Source organism: Chenopodium album, chromosome 8, assembly GCF_948465745.1.
Source record: "Chenopodium album chromosome 8, dcCheAlbu1.1, whole genome shotgun sequence".
Taxonomy (NCBI): Eukaryota; Viridiplantae; Streptophyta; class Magnoliopsida; order Caryophyllales; family Amaranthaceae; genus Chenopodium; species Chenopodium album.
In genome coordinates, this window is record NC_137841.1 from 14591 (window position 1) to 31997 (window position 17407).

Consider the following 17407-nt stretch of genomic DNA (forward strand, 5'->3'; position numbering starts at 1 on the left):
CATATATGACCATTATATGTTTTCATAAATGTCAGTGGTAGGCTTGAGTTCACGAAATCGGTAATAATTGTGAACGGGTAAATTGACCGTTTTAAGGCAAATTGGATGATTCCACTCACCTAATTGTACTCCAAAAGGATATTAATGACCATGGTAAACTTCTCGGCAAATTTTATTTTCGGGCGAAAAAAGGTGAAAAAATTCCAAAATTGAACGCTATTATCCTTGTTTTTTGAGGAATTTCAGAGGTTACAAGGCCCTGTGGCAAAAATTCTTGAGTCCCTATGGGATACATCTTAGGGTCATATAATTCCGTTTGGAACCATACATGACCAATATATGTTGTCATAAATGTCTGTGGTAGGCTTGAGTTCACGAAATCGGTGCAAGTTGTGAACAGGTAAATTAACCGTTTTAAGGCAAATTAGATGGTTTAACCCACCTAATTGGACTCCCGGGGGTATTAGGGATCATGGTAAACATATCGACAATTTTTTTTCCAGGGGAAAAATGGTCTAAAAATTCCAATATCGGAGGTCACGAGGCCTAGTGGAGAAAATTCTTGAGGCTCTAGGGGATACATCCCAGGGTCATTTAATGTCGTTTGGAACCATAGATGACCATTAAATGTTGTCGTAAATGTCCGTGGTAGGTTTGAGTTCACGAAACCGGGGCAAGTTGTGAACGGTTAAATTGACCGTTTTAAGGCAAATTGGATTGTACCACCCACCTCATTGTACTCCCGGAGGGTATTAGGGACTATGGTAAACTTCTCAGCAATTTTTATTTTCAGGCGAAAAAAAGTCAAAAAAAATCAAAAATTGAAGGTTAGTATCCACGCTATTTGAGGAATTTCGGAGGTTACAAGGCCTAGTGGCGAAAAAACTTGAGGCCCTAAGGGATACATCTCATGGTCATATAATTCTGTTTCGAACCATATATGACCAATATATGTTGTCATAAATGTATGTAGTTTTTATTATTATTATTATTGCTTCCTTGTTGGTTATTATTATTGTTTTTATTATGCTTAATATAATTGTTTTATATAATTGCTTATAGCTTTTAACCATGCTTAATTTTATTGCTTTGTTTAGTTTAAATTTAATTATGTGCGAGTAGTTTAATTCTAGGGTTCTTGGGGATCCATAAATAATATGAAAGGATGATTTATTATTGTTGATTGTCAATGCTTGATTGATTTCCTATTGATTGATTTAATGCTATGCAATTATATTTAGCCAGGTTTAATTGTATCAAGCCTATAAATGTCCAACATTGCCCCTAAAACATGTTCAAATTCTTGTAAATGAACCTTTTTTTTTGGCAATTACATGAAGAATTTTTTTTGTTGAACCAGAGGGGCAAGCCCCAAAAATGAAACAAGAGAAGTACGTACAAACTAAAAGAGAAAAGCACAATAGGTGATAGGATTACAGAAAGCAAAGAACAAAAAATAAACCCCGCCACCACACCCTAAACCCTGACATACGTATATGATGTCACTTTGGAACAATAGCATGAGGAATAAGAAAGAAAAAAAGAAAAAACAAAAGGTTGTTAAATGTTCCATTAGCTTGCAGTTAATCACAAGTCACAACAAATGCCGCCAAATATTCATGCAACATTACCTAGAGATTTAAGGGAGGGGGATACTACACTTCACCAGTATATCTTTTTTTGACACAATAAGATTTTGGAAAGCAAACGAATACATACTTGGCAACTTTATAAACTTGATTGCTTGCTGAGCACGCTCACAACAATGGAATGATGAGAAACTACACAGCATTCCGGTGTAATTCATCTTAATCAATTCTACACTTCTTGACTTTGAAGAAGATAATAGCTAAATAATAGCGAGAGGAACAGAGTAAGGATGCAAGATACAATAAAAGAATTGCTGCCACAGAACCAATTGCATATCAAATCCACATAACCAAAGTTGAATTGTAGCTGAAAGTTCCCAAGGCAAAGATTCCCAGCAGAAATCTGACTTGACCAAAGCACCCCCAACCAAAAACATTGTCATAAGCATGTCAGGACAATAAGCCTGTTTAAGTTTGACTGATAGGCAAATCAAATACAAACAATTACATCTCTTGCCATGACATTAACCCATGCCTGTGCTAGTCCCTGTTACAGGTCGCAACATTTGATGACTCAAAGACTGGCCACTCCCTTGAGCACCAAACATGACACTTGACGGCATCCCTGAGGAAGAAGGTTGTATGGCTGAAAGCGGCAAGCGGGGCCCAAAAGAGAACATTTGCTGACGTGGTACAAAAGACATCTGTGGATGGTTCATTTGGCTATTGGCATAGCCAGAAACCCCAGGCTGTGACGGTGATGCTACTGGTGGTTTACTGTTGATATTATTATTAACTTGACCAGACAAATTTATTGGTGAAGGAACTCCACTGGTTCCAAATCTAGTAGTACAAGCACGAGCCCTTTCACCAGCCAGCCTTTGCCTCGTTTTCTCAACTTGTTCACATTCCTTCATTAATAAGGTCTCCACTTCGGCAAATTGCTTCAGCTTCAATTCCAATCTCTTCAACTGCTTCACCACAAAATGTTGCTTATATTTTCACAGGAATTGTAAAAGGAAACTAACAACATAAGATACTCACACTCCACAAGATTAAATCCCTAATTTATTAGCTGATAATTAAAAGTGTATTTGCAAGGCTAATCTGGCCTTCGCCTTTCACAATATGAAAATAATGTTCACCAACCAGAGTAAATCAACATATTATTTGAATACACAACAAAAAGCCTTGTTACATGCTACTTCAAATTTAATAACTTTCCAATTGACCAGGTTCCAAAGAAAGACTTTTGGAAAAAGGGTCATATAGAAGAATAAATTTAATTGACCAAGTTCCAAGGAAAGACTTTTGGAAAAAGGGTCATATAGAAGAATAAAATTTAGGCTCTAACACATCAAAGCAAGAGAACTAACAAGCTTGTTTTGGACAATTACATGGTCTTCTTTATGCCATCAAAATACTAAATTAAGCCATAATCACCAAATCCAGCTATCAGACTGTCTTATTTTGTTCATGAAATTAACATTGGCAAATTAGAATTGGAAACAAAAAGTTTAAGGACACTAATACCTGATGATTTATAATATTAGCAGACAGCCTCTGTATCTCCCGCTCTTCATGGTCTGCAAACAATTTTGCTTTCATTGTTGCAGCAGCAAGACCAGCTTTTGCAGCACATTTGACTTTCTCAGCAGATAATGAAGATGCTTCTGAATTTAATTTGTCTAGATCCCAAGAACTTTGTTTGGTCAAATTCAAATAGAATATCAAGAAAAAGAGTCCCTACTTACTAAACCGATATCAATAAAAACATTCATTCAACCAAAGGTTTTAGAAGAGTAGAAGAAAAGAAGATAAAGCAACACCTTACCTTTCAGCTGACTGAATTCTCTCTGCACAGGACCTTCATCTGAATCCATCCTTCAATATTATATAATGAACAAAAAAATTATTAAAAAATATAATACAATATAAATAAAAGGTAAGCCAACCCCCCAAATCGAAAAAAAATAATACTAACTCTGTATATTATTAGTTGCAACTTTGGGGTATTATTTGTGAGATATAAAATATTCCAAAGTTGCAACCAATAATACACAGAGGTAGTAGAAAATATATAAAAAGGTATTAAACTTTGGTAAGGGACAAAACAATAGAAACCATAAAAATATACAATCTCTGTGACAGCCAGTAATTCAGCAACCGTAATTGCTAAATGATTGGAAATTTAGGGTTTTTTTGTAATTGATTGAGGGTCTTTGCTCAAATTACATACTTCGTATTAAGATCATCTGTAGCATTAATTTGATGAAATTTTATTTTTTTCTTTCAATCAATATCACGTCTGCCTTTTCACACACATCCGAATGAAAGACGGCCCAAGCACATCGCCTAGCGCCTCGTCGAAGAAGAGGGAAAGCGTGCGCCTTAGCTCGCCTTCTAGACAGTGCCATACCTTTCATTTTTTAAGTGATTATATCTCTGCACCTTGACTCACCTTGCACCTAGGCACACTTTTTAAATCTAAGCATCAGATTCGAATTTCTACCTTCAAGCTTCAATGAGAGCTTATGGACAGTCAATGACATCAAAAGTCACCGTGATGATTTAGCACCCACCCCACAATTTACAATTTTAGGATGCAATGAACCCACACCTACCACCAGTTACCTTTATGTAAGGCAGGAGAAAGAAACAGAAACAACAGGCGCAACAGAACAGCAGCAGCATACAACCACTATGAGCACAAGCAACATAGGCAACAACGGTTCTTTAAAGGGGAGGCATCTTTGGATTATTAGCTATTGTACTGTAGGTAATTTAGCAAGAAGACAAAGGATAGTAAAGGTAGCAATTAAGGCACTAGGCCACTTATGTATTACAATTGAGTAGTATAAATAGAACTAGCCTAAGAGAGAGAAGGCAGGAAGAAGATTATTGTAGAGAACCCTTGGAGAGTAATGACCTAAAGCCATTGACGTTGTACCCGAGCTTTACACTTTATCAATCAAAAATTAACCTTCCGACCATTCATTGTTATTGAACCACCAAGTTCGTTGCATAGGAGCAGAACAGAAAAATGAAACTAAGACACTTGAAGTATTCAAATGGAATCACCTTAGTAAATTTTAAACAATTTGCAGTCATCATTGTAGCTCTTTTCTAGGTTCAAACTTCAATGATAGCTAATGCCTATTGGACAGTCAATAACATCATTAAACTTCACCATGATGATTATGTACCCACCCCACAGTTTGCAGTTTTATGAGCAGAACAGAAAATGGGAGCTTAAAACACATTAAGTATTAAATCGATCAACAGACATTTCTTGCAATACATAGAGAAAATTCAACTTTCAAAAAACTTTTGGGGGGTATTTATTTTAAGGTCTACATGAAAGGGTAAGAGAATCAAGTAGGTTGATTCCCTTATGTCTTTTTTTAGGCAAATCTATCATTCCGTTCCCCCCCCCCCCCCCCCCTTTTAAAAAAGGTTTCACTTACCCTTCACACAAGACCCACAAAACTACCCCCTTAATAGCCCCCCAACTACCCACTACCCACCCTAACACCCACCAACCACCACGAATTTAGTAAGAAGGAAGAGAAGCTGCCAGTGCCAAGAAAGAAAGAGGGAACACGGTGGTGATCAGTGAGAGAAAGAAGAGAGGATGATATTATAGTGTTAGCCTAAACAACAAAAGATATCAAAGAATTTTTCTATCTTTCTTCTTCTATCCCTTTCTTGTGCCATTTCCTTTCCCCTTTGCGAATCGAACTCCCCGTAAATGCCTAAATCATGTGCCCCTATATCCTAAAGCAACAAACACACACACTCTTCCAATTCATCCTTTCCTTTTCCCAGACTAACAAGAATCTTCAACATGTTCTTACACGTAATAGATCCTTTTTTATGGAAACACTTATATCTTGTTCAAGTAAACTTGCCCTTTCACAATTCCAATCATCAAAACATATGAATTTTCACCATTCACAACGATCACAAGGGTAAAAGAAAGTTGTTCTATGATATGACATAAGACATAACAAGAAAACTTGCATAATTTCTTCATTCATTTAAAAATTCATTAAGCCTCGTCATACCCATAGTTTTCTTTTCTTTTTTTTCTTCTTTTTTTTTTGGAAAGGGGATCATACCCTTAGTTTTAGAAAGCACGAGAGTTAAAACTCAATTAGGACCATTATTCATCCAAAGGTCGAATAATTATGAATTTTATTGGGGGATAACCAATAAAGAAATATTCCTTTTAAAAAAACATGGGGTACGAGAGGGGGGGAGAAGTGGAATCGATCAATCATCAATAATATATACTAAAAGACACAACAGCAATGACACATGTCATTTTCTAATGCGTCCTTATTTTTTTTATTTCCACATAAAATATAAATTGTATACATAAAAAAAAAATTTAAAATAAAAAAATATATTGATATGCCTTACATATATATACAACCAACAAAAAACTAAGGATTCGTTTGGCATCGCTGTGGTTTTCTGTTTTTTGGTTTTTTATTTTTTAAAAGTATATCATATATGTCACATGATGAATCAAAAATTATTTAGACTTGTTAAAATCATGATAATTTTGAAAACTGCCAACTGAAAAGTGGAAACACCTTTTTCTTGTTTCTTGTTTTTGGATTTTTGGTTTTCAAAAAAAAAAAAGAAAACTGAAAACAAAAAATTATGTCAAACAAGCCCAAAAGTGTAAAACAAATTTCTTATTAATATAAAGAAATTTTTAAGGAAAAAATGGAAATTAAAAATCCAACCTTTGCCCGTTCTTCACTTAAAAATCCAACCTTCGTTTAATCTTACAAAAATCCAACCTTTATACCCCACCTTCTCCACCAGATCCATTTTAACCTTCGTTTAATCTTACAAAAATCCAACCTTTATACCCCCCTTCTCCACCAAATCCATTTTATTGGACCTGATAAACAAGTTAAATTTTTTTTTTACCTCATACTTTCCCTTCTCACTCCTCCTCTTTCTCTCTCATCTCTCCTCAAAAGCTGAAATCACACTCCTATTTCAACATGCACCGCCGCCACCTCTGCCACCACCGCTTACCCCACCCAACCCATACCCAATACCTAAACCACCAACCCCACCTAGGCTCGAAATTCACAAAACAAAGATTATTATGGTTGAATCAGGCAACTAAATCGAAGATTGAATCGAAAAACCCTCAAAATGAAGATGATGAAGTGCAACTTGCGATTGACGGCAAACGAAGATGACGATTTGAGTTCGCTTGCACTGCAATTTCAGGTGCCGCGATTTTGGGGACTGAGCATGTTGCCGCTGCAATTGTGCCAATTATTGTTGGTGGTGGGTGGTAGGCTAGACGGGCTAGGCGAATTGAGGTTTCGTTTTTTGTGGTTGTTGTGAGGCAGCAGTGTTCGCAGGAAGTTGGTGGAGGTGATGCGTGTGGGTTTTGCGGGGGGGAAGAGATGGGTTTGCTGGGTTCCGATGCGCGGTGGCCGGTGGGGATGGGGTGGTTAGGGAAGGAGGGTGGGGCTGGTTTCTGATTTTTTTTTTATTTTAAATTTTTTTACTTGTTTTTTTTAATTATTAAAACTATATGGCATATAATTTACAAAAACCGGTCATTAAAAGGTAATGGATCTTTAGATGAAGTTGGGGTATAAAGGTTGGATTTTTTAGAGAGGACAACGCAAAGGTTGGATATTTAATTTCCATTTTTTCCAATTTATAATGTGTCCTTCCACTTTTTTTTATTTTTATTTCCTCATAAAATGTAAATTGTATACATAAATAAATAAATAAAAATTGATATGCCTTACATATGTTTAGTAAATCATAATATCTCTATTCTTCTTTGGTTGCATATGTACTTTGAAATTTGAATACAAGCTTACTTTTGCTAAATATTGAAGAGACTTATGAAATTATGGGAAACACTTCATCTTAAAGTATGAAAACATAAGTGAGAATAAACAGACAAATATGAAGACACACCCACCTATTACCATGCAATGATCCATCATCCTCTGCAAGGGCTGCCAAAGAAGCATGAGCACAAGCAGCAGCAACTCTAGGACCTACAGCAGAAGCCAAAAAAGCAACCTGGAAAATGTACACTACCGATCAGAAGTTCAGAACCTATGAAGCCAAAGAAACAAAATCACTAGAATGTTTACTCCAAACAAATTAAAACATTAAATAACGAAAAAAAAATTAGGGTATAGGAAAAAATAAAAAAGAAGAATAAAGAGGAATATGATGTCTGTCATTGTCAATATTTCAAGATGGTAAACCAAATTCTAAATTAAGGGGGGGGGAATAACAAAGAAAAATCAAAGTTTTTAAAAAATCAAACTAGACCTGTTAAAAAGAACAGGGCCCCAACTAAGGCCCCTACCCCACAGGCCACCACCATCTTGTAAAAGGGTAAAGCTTTTAACGGGGCGGCCTTATAAGGGTTGAAAAGCTCCAAAGGGAAAAATAAAATTGATGACACATGTGTCAATTTCACACATTGTGGCCTTGTATGGGTTGGTAATGGATCGGAGCAGGCTCTTAAAGGGTCACTCCTTATTTATGTTTCATAACCCTTGAACCTATCCTCGGTTACTTTTCACCCACCAAAAATCAAAATATCAATTCAAAATAATTATAAAAAATTTTAAAAAAAAATTAAAAAAAAAAAAAAAGGGAAAGAGAGAGAAACTTTAAACTTACATAGCTACACAATTACTCTGTCAGTTTCATCAATACATCATTTTTTTTTTAAATCTTTAAATGAATAGGTTTTACATGTGAAGTTTCAACTCACCGTAGCTCATATCAATTAACTATTCCTAAAACAGATCACGCTGATTTAATTTAAGTGGGTTTTACTTGATATTTTATAGGTGCAAATATAACAATAATAATGAAAGGGAGCTACTTATTCAATGAGGCCAAAAGTAAGCACTTTTCATATTTCTAGAATTCTAGTTTTGTAATATAAGTTCCACTTTCTAGTAAATGGAAAAGGTAGCCAAGAAAATTTAAATGACAAAAACGACTGTTTTTGTCGTTTAAATTATTAGTCATTCACCCAGTCCCAAGTTCAAATTGTGCTTATTTTGATCTTTAATTTTGTCGTTTAAATTTTGTAGGTGCACACATACAAACGATATGTGATATATGGAGATATGTTGTTGACAAGGGTTAATGTTTTTTGGTACATATACGGATTTAACTAATTTCATCTAATTGCTCTCTCTTTGTTTATGACCCCACAACTCCCACTTTAAATGCCTTTGAAATTTTCAGATTTCGAATTTCTTAACTCCAAATATAATACATGAAACACTAAAACCGACGGAATATATTATGTGTTATTAATTTATTATACGTGAACTTTAGCCAATTTTGTTTCTGAAACCGTGCATCACACGGGTGGTAACCTAGTTTGGAATAAGAGTTGGAAAATTCTGAAAAATACTAGAGGAAGAGAGAAAAAAAGTAACAAGAGTATGTAGGAGAGAGAAAACATAACCAAAAAAACCCTCGTCGTCGCCTCTTCAGCCATTGATGTGTTTCTAGCAGAGCTTCTCTCTCCTATTTGTGTGAGCGCTGAGCAACAAGTTTATCATGACTCAATGTTAAAAGTTCTAATTAAGGCTTATTTAAGTGTTGACAAGTTTTTTTTTATAACAATTTAAGAACCCTATTTAAGTTCAAAACAGGCCAGGGCAGATGACCCTAGACCCGCCCAGATCTATTTAAATGTTTATCAAGGCCCGCCCTGACCTGCCCCATTAAGATCTGACCGCGCCCCTGACATGCCCCATTAAATAGGTCTATTTCAATCCATTTAGTATTTTCGGGGAGGGGGGGGCCTTTTTCCCTAAAGCATATACATGCAAATCAATCTGTAAGAATGAAATATGCGCACAGAATAAAGTATGAAAAAGCCATTTGTATTTTGATTGTTATGCAAGAAAGAAAAATCAGAACTAAAGCAAGTAAAACGAACAGTATGCACATACCAGGGCCATGACAGGATTTTCAGAATTTACGAATGGAAACCTATTTTCAGAAGAATCATGCTCCTGCGGTCCTGAATCAATGACATATGGGTGTGTATTAACATTAAGTTTGATGAAACAAAACAAAGGCAGACATTGCAAGAGAGCAATGATTACATGAGGAAATACACAAGGAGTATAAAAACCTGAAGAAACGCCATTTTCATTCAGACATGGTCTATCATGATTGTCCATAACCGACCCATTAGTTTGACCAGAGGAACATGGAACTTCAACTTTTTCTAGTAAGCCATCCTCTACGGGCAAACGAAGAAAGTGAAGAATGCATTGTGCCTTTGACTTAGTTCCAACATGCTCAGCTATTTCATTCCAGCTATCATTAAAAATTTCAAGTGCCTCGAGAAGTAGAAGTGTTTCCTGATCAGTCCAAGTATCTCCATCTTGATCACCATATTCTTTTGAAGGATCTATCTTAATGAAATCCATGCTTGAATGACCAATAATAAGCCTCCCTTCATGGTAGCAATCAGAACACAGCATTGTATCACCCTGTTGACGAAAGATTATTAGGTGAAGAAAATTGCTTGAAACTAAGACAAACAACAAGGCCATGCCACCTCCAAAAAAAGGGCACAGGTATAAAGGGTCTTGGATTCATCAAGTGGAAATCAAAAAAGATAATATATCAGGCATATCTTTAAGTCAAACATGCCAATAAATAGAAACAGGCTCATCATGTTTTTTCCTCTTCTTTAACCCATTACCCACATAGAACCAGCAATTAGAAATGTAAAAGATACATGTACAAGGCCATCACTTGCTATGCAGGAAGCTTCTTTCAACTTAGTGACCTGCTAAGGACAAGGCTTATAGTGATAAATTATTACTCCTTTCCCTTTACATGGCATTTGGTAATACAAAACTCACCTTTGTTATCTTAAAACTTGAACCACAGATTATATAGGCCTGTTCCTTGACACAATTCACATTACAGTAGAGTTCAGCAATGAATCACAATCTATAGCCCAATTATCATGCTCCTAAGTCTTCTAGGACAAGTACCAAAAAGTATGTTGCAGTCATCAGTTTAGAAAGAGGACAGGTTACAAGCACTAAAGCTTGGATAACTCCATCTAGTCCATTTTTTCTCAATATGTCCCTGGCAGATCCAGGGTATAGCCAAAACAGATTGGGGCTTCAAAAAATATGTCTATGTTTTAGGGTCAGTTAAACCATTTACTAAGCTGAGCATGGTGCATAGCCCTATAGAAATAGTCTAAATTATGGGGTTTTTTTTTATTCACAGCAAAAGAGTCGATTTACAGAAAGTCAAGGGAGCATGACCCTAAAAAACAAAACTAGCAAGCAACCCAATGGCATGCACATGTATATGCACCACTTTGGTAATTTAAGATGTGAAGATGATGGGATTGGATAAATAAGCGAACTCTATCTTGAACATGGAATAGTTTGTGGAGTAAAATAAAGAGGTGAGAATTGAAACAGCTCATGTTAGCTTGGTTGGTGACACCAAGTCGTGAGTAACCCGTGAGATCGAGATGGGTCAAACACTTAACCAAAGAAACTAAAACAAGTATCATTAACATCAATATGACTTCAAATACACAAAAAATGTCTTTTTTTTTCTCCTTTAATGCAAGCCCTTCCTCCATCAATAAAATGTATTCAAGTATCCCTCCCACTTGGACTCTTAATCCACCATGGTCAGTGCTTGGATGTAGATGCTTATACTGATTTTTTTTTTTTTTTAATTAAGAACTTTATTTATCAAACAACTATACATATATTTATTTCGTTGAAATTTGATGTCCAATGACCAATCTGGATCTTGTGAAAAAAAATTCCAGTAGCAAGGAAAATCTAAGTCTAAATGATCCAAGAAAAAAAGAGAGTGAGAGATAGAGAAAGAAAAACAAAGTTGGAGAAATAGTGACAATTCTAGGTAAAGTTTTGTTGATTGATTGTTTTGTGTTATGGATGTCCTTGAGTCTACCTTCCAGCCCCATCCCCCCCACCCCCCGGCAGGTAAAAAAATTGTTTGAAATTCGAATTCCCTACTTTGGGTAATCAAGAAACAACTAACCAACTCTAACCTTTTACCCACCACTAAAAACACCCCTCAGTGCCGCCACTGCTGCGTTTGATAACCACCATTCTACCAATATCACTTAGCCCCTAAAATTATTAAAAATCACATATCAGAACCATAATTTTTATCCCATGATCAATAGCCCCCTTCATCATCCAATGTAAAAACCATGGTCATCTTTCCTCCTGTCACATGAAGTCTGTGACTCTAGCATTGAAGGCTTCTAGGGAAGCATTGAAGTTGGTGTAAGTGAGATGAGGAGGAGACAGTACTGGGGGGGGGGGGCATTATTACACTAACCAAACAACAATAATTCCTATTTACTTAGAAATAGGATGCTCGGACTTGGGTACGGGTGTTGGACTCAAGTATGGGTCCAAGTGTCAAAAAATTATAAAATTAAGAATTTGTGGACACATTTTAAAAGAGTCCAAATTCAAATTTTGGACTCAAGGACATGGCAATAAAAAAATCAAAGTAAGAAAAGTTAACGTAGAAATAAAAAGTATTTTATTAGGAAAAAAATAAAAAGTATTTCATATTAACTATTCAGATGTAAAAAAAGATTTAAAAGAAAAAGAGAATAAAAATAAATAAAAAAATAAAAGAGAAAACATCAAGTAAAGGAGTCACGTGAGGTCCTCCACCTACCCCACCCACATAAATACTGAGTATATTCCCTACCAACCCCACCCCTTGTTTTTTTTAAAAAAAAAAAAAAAAGAAAAGAAATTGCAGTTAAACATGTCAAAGAAGTTGAAGAACCAGCCTCCCATCGCCGAGAATGAAAACCGGCAATCTCTTAGTGTCGGCCTACTCGCCTTTCACTTACGAAAAAAAGCCCAAGGTTTAGACTCCTTATTTGTGATTCCTTTCTTCTAGTTTAGATCTAGTCCATTTTTATACCAAGCGTCCGACTCAGATTCCGTGTCCGCAGCCAGGTCGCGTCATGTCGACACCGATACGGGGGGTGGTTGCCCGAGTCCAAGCTTCGCAGAATTAGAGTACCCAACATACAACATGTTTAATGGAAGGGTTTTTATCTGTTTCCATTTCTTGATTACATTCTTAAGGTAAAACCAGACATCCCCTTAAATCAGAGCATTAAACCTCTGGAATGTATCGTATCTTTTTATCATACATATCTCACATTCCTTCTCACTATTATCTTTCTAAAGTTGATTTGACATAAAATTTAGAATAAATTGTTCTAAATTCTGCTACAAATGTCAGCAAACAGACCAAAAAACATCAGATGACTCAAATTCAAGTGTAGCTCTTTTAATTACTATATTAAATGATTTAAAAAAGTCCATCCCTCATTATATTTTGACCAATTAACATAATAGGGCTATGATATAGATACTTTTTCAAAAGGAGTTCCTCCATTTCGATAACAGAAAATAAGAGTACGTATTGTACCTTTCATTTAACAAAAGGAGTAGCATAAAATGGCAAAGCTAAAGTGCATACGAATAAGATTGAAAGACTGTGCCTCATTATAGCATAAATGGTAACCAAGATTGCCAAAAATCAGAAATTAAATAAAATAAATTAAAATTAAAAAAAGAATGCAAGGTAACTATGATAGCCAAAGAAAATGAAAAAAATGCAATTTACCTCCTTAATTGACTGATAATATGCCGTTAACAGGGGCTGAGAGCAAAAATTACAGTTACTTTCTGATAACATCTCCCGTACTCTACTGTCCAAGTCAGCAATATCAGGGGAAGTTGAGGGTAATGACGAGGGCAAATCACAAGACTTCAACCTACATTTTGGAAGGTCAAACTTGATTAAACTATCAATGGACTTCAACATAACTGAAGGCACATGAACTTCGCCATTTGAATCCTCTCTCAAATACGACTCAAAACTCCAAGACTCCTGAGGAGGCGAAGGAGCACAATAGTTAATGATCCCCCAATGATCAAGGAAACGGAAGATTCGACTGAGATCTTCGTGATCAACACCAACAACCAATTCTTGGCAATCCCCAATTGATAACCTCTTCTCCAAGTTTTCCATGTATTTGGCAACAATTAGATTACGACAATCCAGATATTTATCAGCATTGTGTTCAGCAGACTTGCCAGAAAAAAAATGAGGCACCACTTGCCGTTCCAACCTGTGCACTGTTGTTGGTTGAAACCACTCTGTTGATGAAGAAGAAGACAAAGGTCAAGAACAAATGAGGTTGAATGGTAATAAACAATTAAATCAACTTCATAGAAAACCAAGCAATAACTTGGGTTAGCTAGAATAATATTGTTATAAAAAGTCCCAATTATCCAGTTAACTAGAATAATTAATTAGATGGGGATTGAGCTAACAAATAGTGATGAGTATCTATCAGCATATTACAACCTAATATTGATCAAAGAGGCAACGACCAAAACAAAAATAGTGTAATCACATCTGAACATAGATCATAGAGGCAACCCAAACAAAAGTAATGATTCTTCGTTGGAGAGAAGAAAGGCAATAGAGATACCTGCGTGAAAGGGGAGAACATGAAGCCTGTCCCAAAACATCTTAACCACACCCCTACCTTCCCTAATGGGAGGTGGGGTAATAACAACTGAACTCTCTTGGTCCCCTGAACCTGAACCCAAACCCAAACCCAACAGAGCAGGGTTATCTGCTGGCACAGCAGACAATGCCTGAAGCTGCCCGTACGATATATTCTCCAAAATGGCACCTCCACCCTGCCCCTGCCCCTGCCCCTTGATTTCTCTTTCTCTCTCAGCAGCAGCAATTTCTAGCACAAGCGAATGGGGCCTGTTCACATCATACTTCATGGCAGCAGGGAAGTCCGAGATTCGGATGCCACTTCCAGAGATCACTTCAGGTCCGGATATTGCCCTAATTCTGGGATTTTGGGCATTCTTAGGGTTAGGGTGGAGGTCCTCGTCTTCATCTACCTCTGCCGCAACCTCGTTCTCTTCTTCTTCATCTTCTTCTTCCTCATCACCACTACGGTGCCGTTTCATGGTCTTTGGCCCCCTTGCTTTACGCCTTTTGTGCCGAGCGTCTGCACAAATTAGTGGAAACAATAATATAAAAAATAGAGCGTTATCAGACAAAAGAGAAACGAAATGGAGTGAATTTACTTTACCTGATGGAGAAGTTGGCATTGTACCAGCAAATTAGGAGGAAGAAATAACTGTGGGGTCTGTGATGCGTATAGTTATTAGTGGAGTGACAAAAGGAGAAAAGGAGCGAGGGAAAAGGGCAGATATTCAAAATCCAGCAGCACCAATGCAACCAAATTTGACTCTATAATCATATTAGGCTCGAAATCACATAGAATTCTTCTCGCTTGACAATATCAACTTCAGTAATTATGGCCAATAGTTCAATAATCCACGCTAAAAGAACCCTAAATTGACTTTACTGACAACCAAATCAACAATATGTCTGAAACTAAACCCTAGGTTTGCCAAATTCATATTTGATGATTACAGACGAAAAAAAATTGTTTACCTCAGAATCTGGTTCAATGGAGGAGAGAAAGCTCAAAAGCCGCCTTAATGGAGGACTCAAATACGCTTCAATGGAGGAGAGAGAAGGGGTACAGCGTAAAAATGAAAAGCTCCAAAGGGAAAAATAAAATTGATGACACGTATGTCAATCGTACACATCAACAGTAAAATTCAGGCTATTCCGTTTTTTTAGTGCGGTGTGCATAAACTATGTCGACTGTAATTTACACTTGAATCGGACCCGATCTGGTGATTGAGTCCGATCCACTCTTTAGTCAAAGAAAATTTAATATTTTGGGTTTCTGGTCGATCAATGTAAGCCCAGATTATAATCTTGTTTCAATGAAGTTTTGTACTCCGTAATTTGTTAAGCACTTATGGGGGGTATTTAAGGGGTGGTTAGGGATGTTTATAGAGAAAATTAGGGTTTGTGGGGGTGTTTGTCGTAGTGTGTCCTTTGGTTTATAGGTGGGTTTTTTTAGTGGTGTTGGGTGATTAGTGGGTTTTTTCAGGTGGGTCTTGGATGATTTTTGGTGGACGATGGGTTTTGTGGTGGTTTTGGTGGCGATTAGAAGTGGTGTTGTCGGGTGGGCGGTGATGAATTTCTAGGGTGTTACATTATAGTAGCTAAAAATTTGAAAACCTAAGCTGTAACATGTTACAATAGGTTATTAATTTAATACCTGAAATCGAAACCTCTTGTACATGTTATGGTTCAAGTTCCGAGACCTCTGGTTCCTAACAAAGTTTTGATTTCGGTCAAAGGTACTCTGATTGTTTGCTCATCCCTTATATTTATATCAATTAGGAATTGTATGGGTTCAAGTGGTAATAGTAGAAGATGTTATCATGGTTTAATGTGGAAATAGTCTTTTTTTTTTTACAAAATTCACTTTCCAAAGTCTCTTAGTGTACGAGTAAATTTAAAGGTCCCTGATAAACTATTTTTGTTATGACTGTTTTGCTAAATCAGCCTTTAAGCATCCACAATGGTTGTGCATAAGGACCTACTGACATTTTCTAAATAATTGTTAGCTACATGCTAGCTATTGTGGAGCTACAACCTCTTGTAGCTAAGTCAAACTACATACCCAATGCTATTATATTAATTTGTTTAATATAATTTATGTATTTGTTAGTATATTTATTTATTTTATGTCATCACGTGGGACATAATAAAATTACAAAAGAAATAATGATGTAGCAACTTTTAGCTACATATACATGTAGTTAGCCATTGTGGATGCTCATATAGTCCTTAAACTATTCTCTTTAATCAATAAATTTGGCAAGTCCATATACAATTGTATTAAATAATAATTAAATTTACCACATACTTTTAAATGATCCCTAAATTACTGATGACTATACAAGGTCTGTAAATTATTGATCGAAAATAGTTTTCTTTTGTGGCCTAGGGACCTATTTCCTCTCACTTAATAGTTGAGAGACTAAAATGATATACGTAGTAAATACTACCTCCGATTCAATTTAGTCGCAACAAAATACAAGTTTTCGGAAACTAAGGCAAAAGATTGAAAACATGATTATGGGAAAATAAGGGTATATGTTTAACTATTAATCCATAAAAAAAAGAAGCAAATTCAACCTTAATTTAATTAAATAACCCACTAACACCACCAAGCATCACCCAAACCACACCACCCAGTACCAAACCCACACCGTCAACGCACCACCACCACCACCACCACCCCATGCACCCAGCAAACCGCCGACGCACCACCACCACCCTACGCACTCAACAACCCGCCATTTCACCACCAGCAACCCACGAACCCAGCCACCCCACGAACCCATCAACCCGTCGACCCACCACCACCCCACGCACCCATCAACCCACGACCTCGAAACTCGGAACCACACGTTCGAGTTAATAACCATGAACCCAGCACCGCCGATCTGCAACCACGAACCCAGCACCGCCGATCTGCAACCACGAACCCAGCACTGCTGATCCATCAACCCACCAAACCAACGAAACCTACCCAGGAAACCCGACCCACGAATCAAACCCACGACGCCGCCGATCTGCAACCCCCGCCACTCTTTACACCACGAAGCTACCATGAAAATGAGGTTGGAGGAGGAGAGAGAAATTAAAGGAGATGAGGTATTGAGGGTTTAATTAATTAAGCTTGGAGTTTAATATAATAAAATCAGATTTGTAATTTAATAAGGTTGTTTTTTTTTAAAAAGTAAGGGTATATTGCT

General features: G+C 36.6%; 1 protein-coding gene across 2 annotated transcripts; it reads right to left on the bottom strand.

The window, feature by feature from the left end:
- Nucleotides 1-1887: 1887 nt before the first annotated feature.
- LOC145641470 (SWI/SNF complex subunit SWI3C-like) lies at nt 1888-15370 on the bottom strand. Of its 2 annotated transcripts, XM_081692278.1 has the most exons (10): nt 15177-15370; nt 14809-14865; nt 14185-14724; nt 13311-13846; nt 9766-10129; nt 9581-9651; nt 7564-7667; nt 3424-3473; nt 3123-3277; nt 1888-2560 (listed from the first exon to the last, which is right to left on the bottom strand). In XM_081692278.1, the coding sequence occupies exons 2-10, from the start codon at nt 14825-14827 to the stop codon at nt 2114-2116; spliced, it is 2286 nt and encodes a 761-aa protein (XP_081548404.1). In that variant the 5' UTR covers nt 14828-14865; nt 15177-15370; the 3' UTR covers nt 1888-2113. The 2 variants fall into 2 exon arrangements, with proteins under 2 accessions (XP_081548404.1, XP_081548405.1); XM_081692279.1 differs by lacking the exon at nt 14809-14865 and having other exon boundaries at nt 15177-15368.
- Between the last annotated feature and the right edge of the window lie 2037 nt (nt 15371-17407).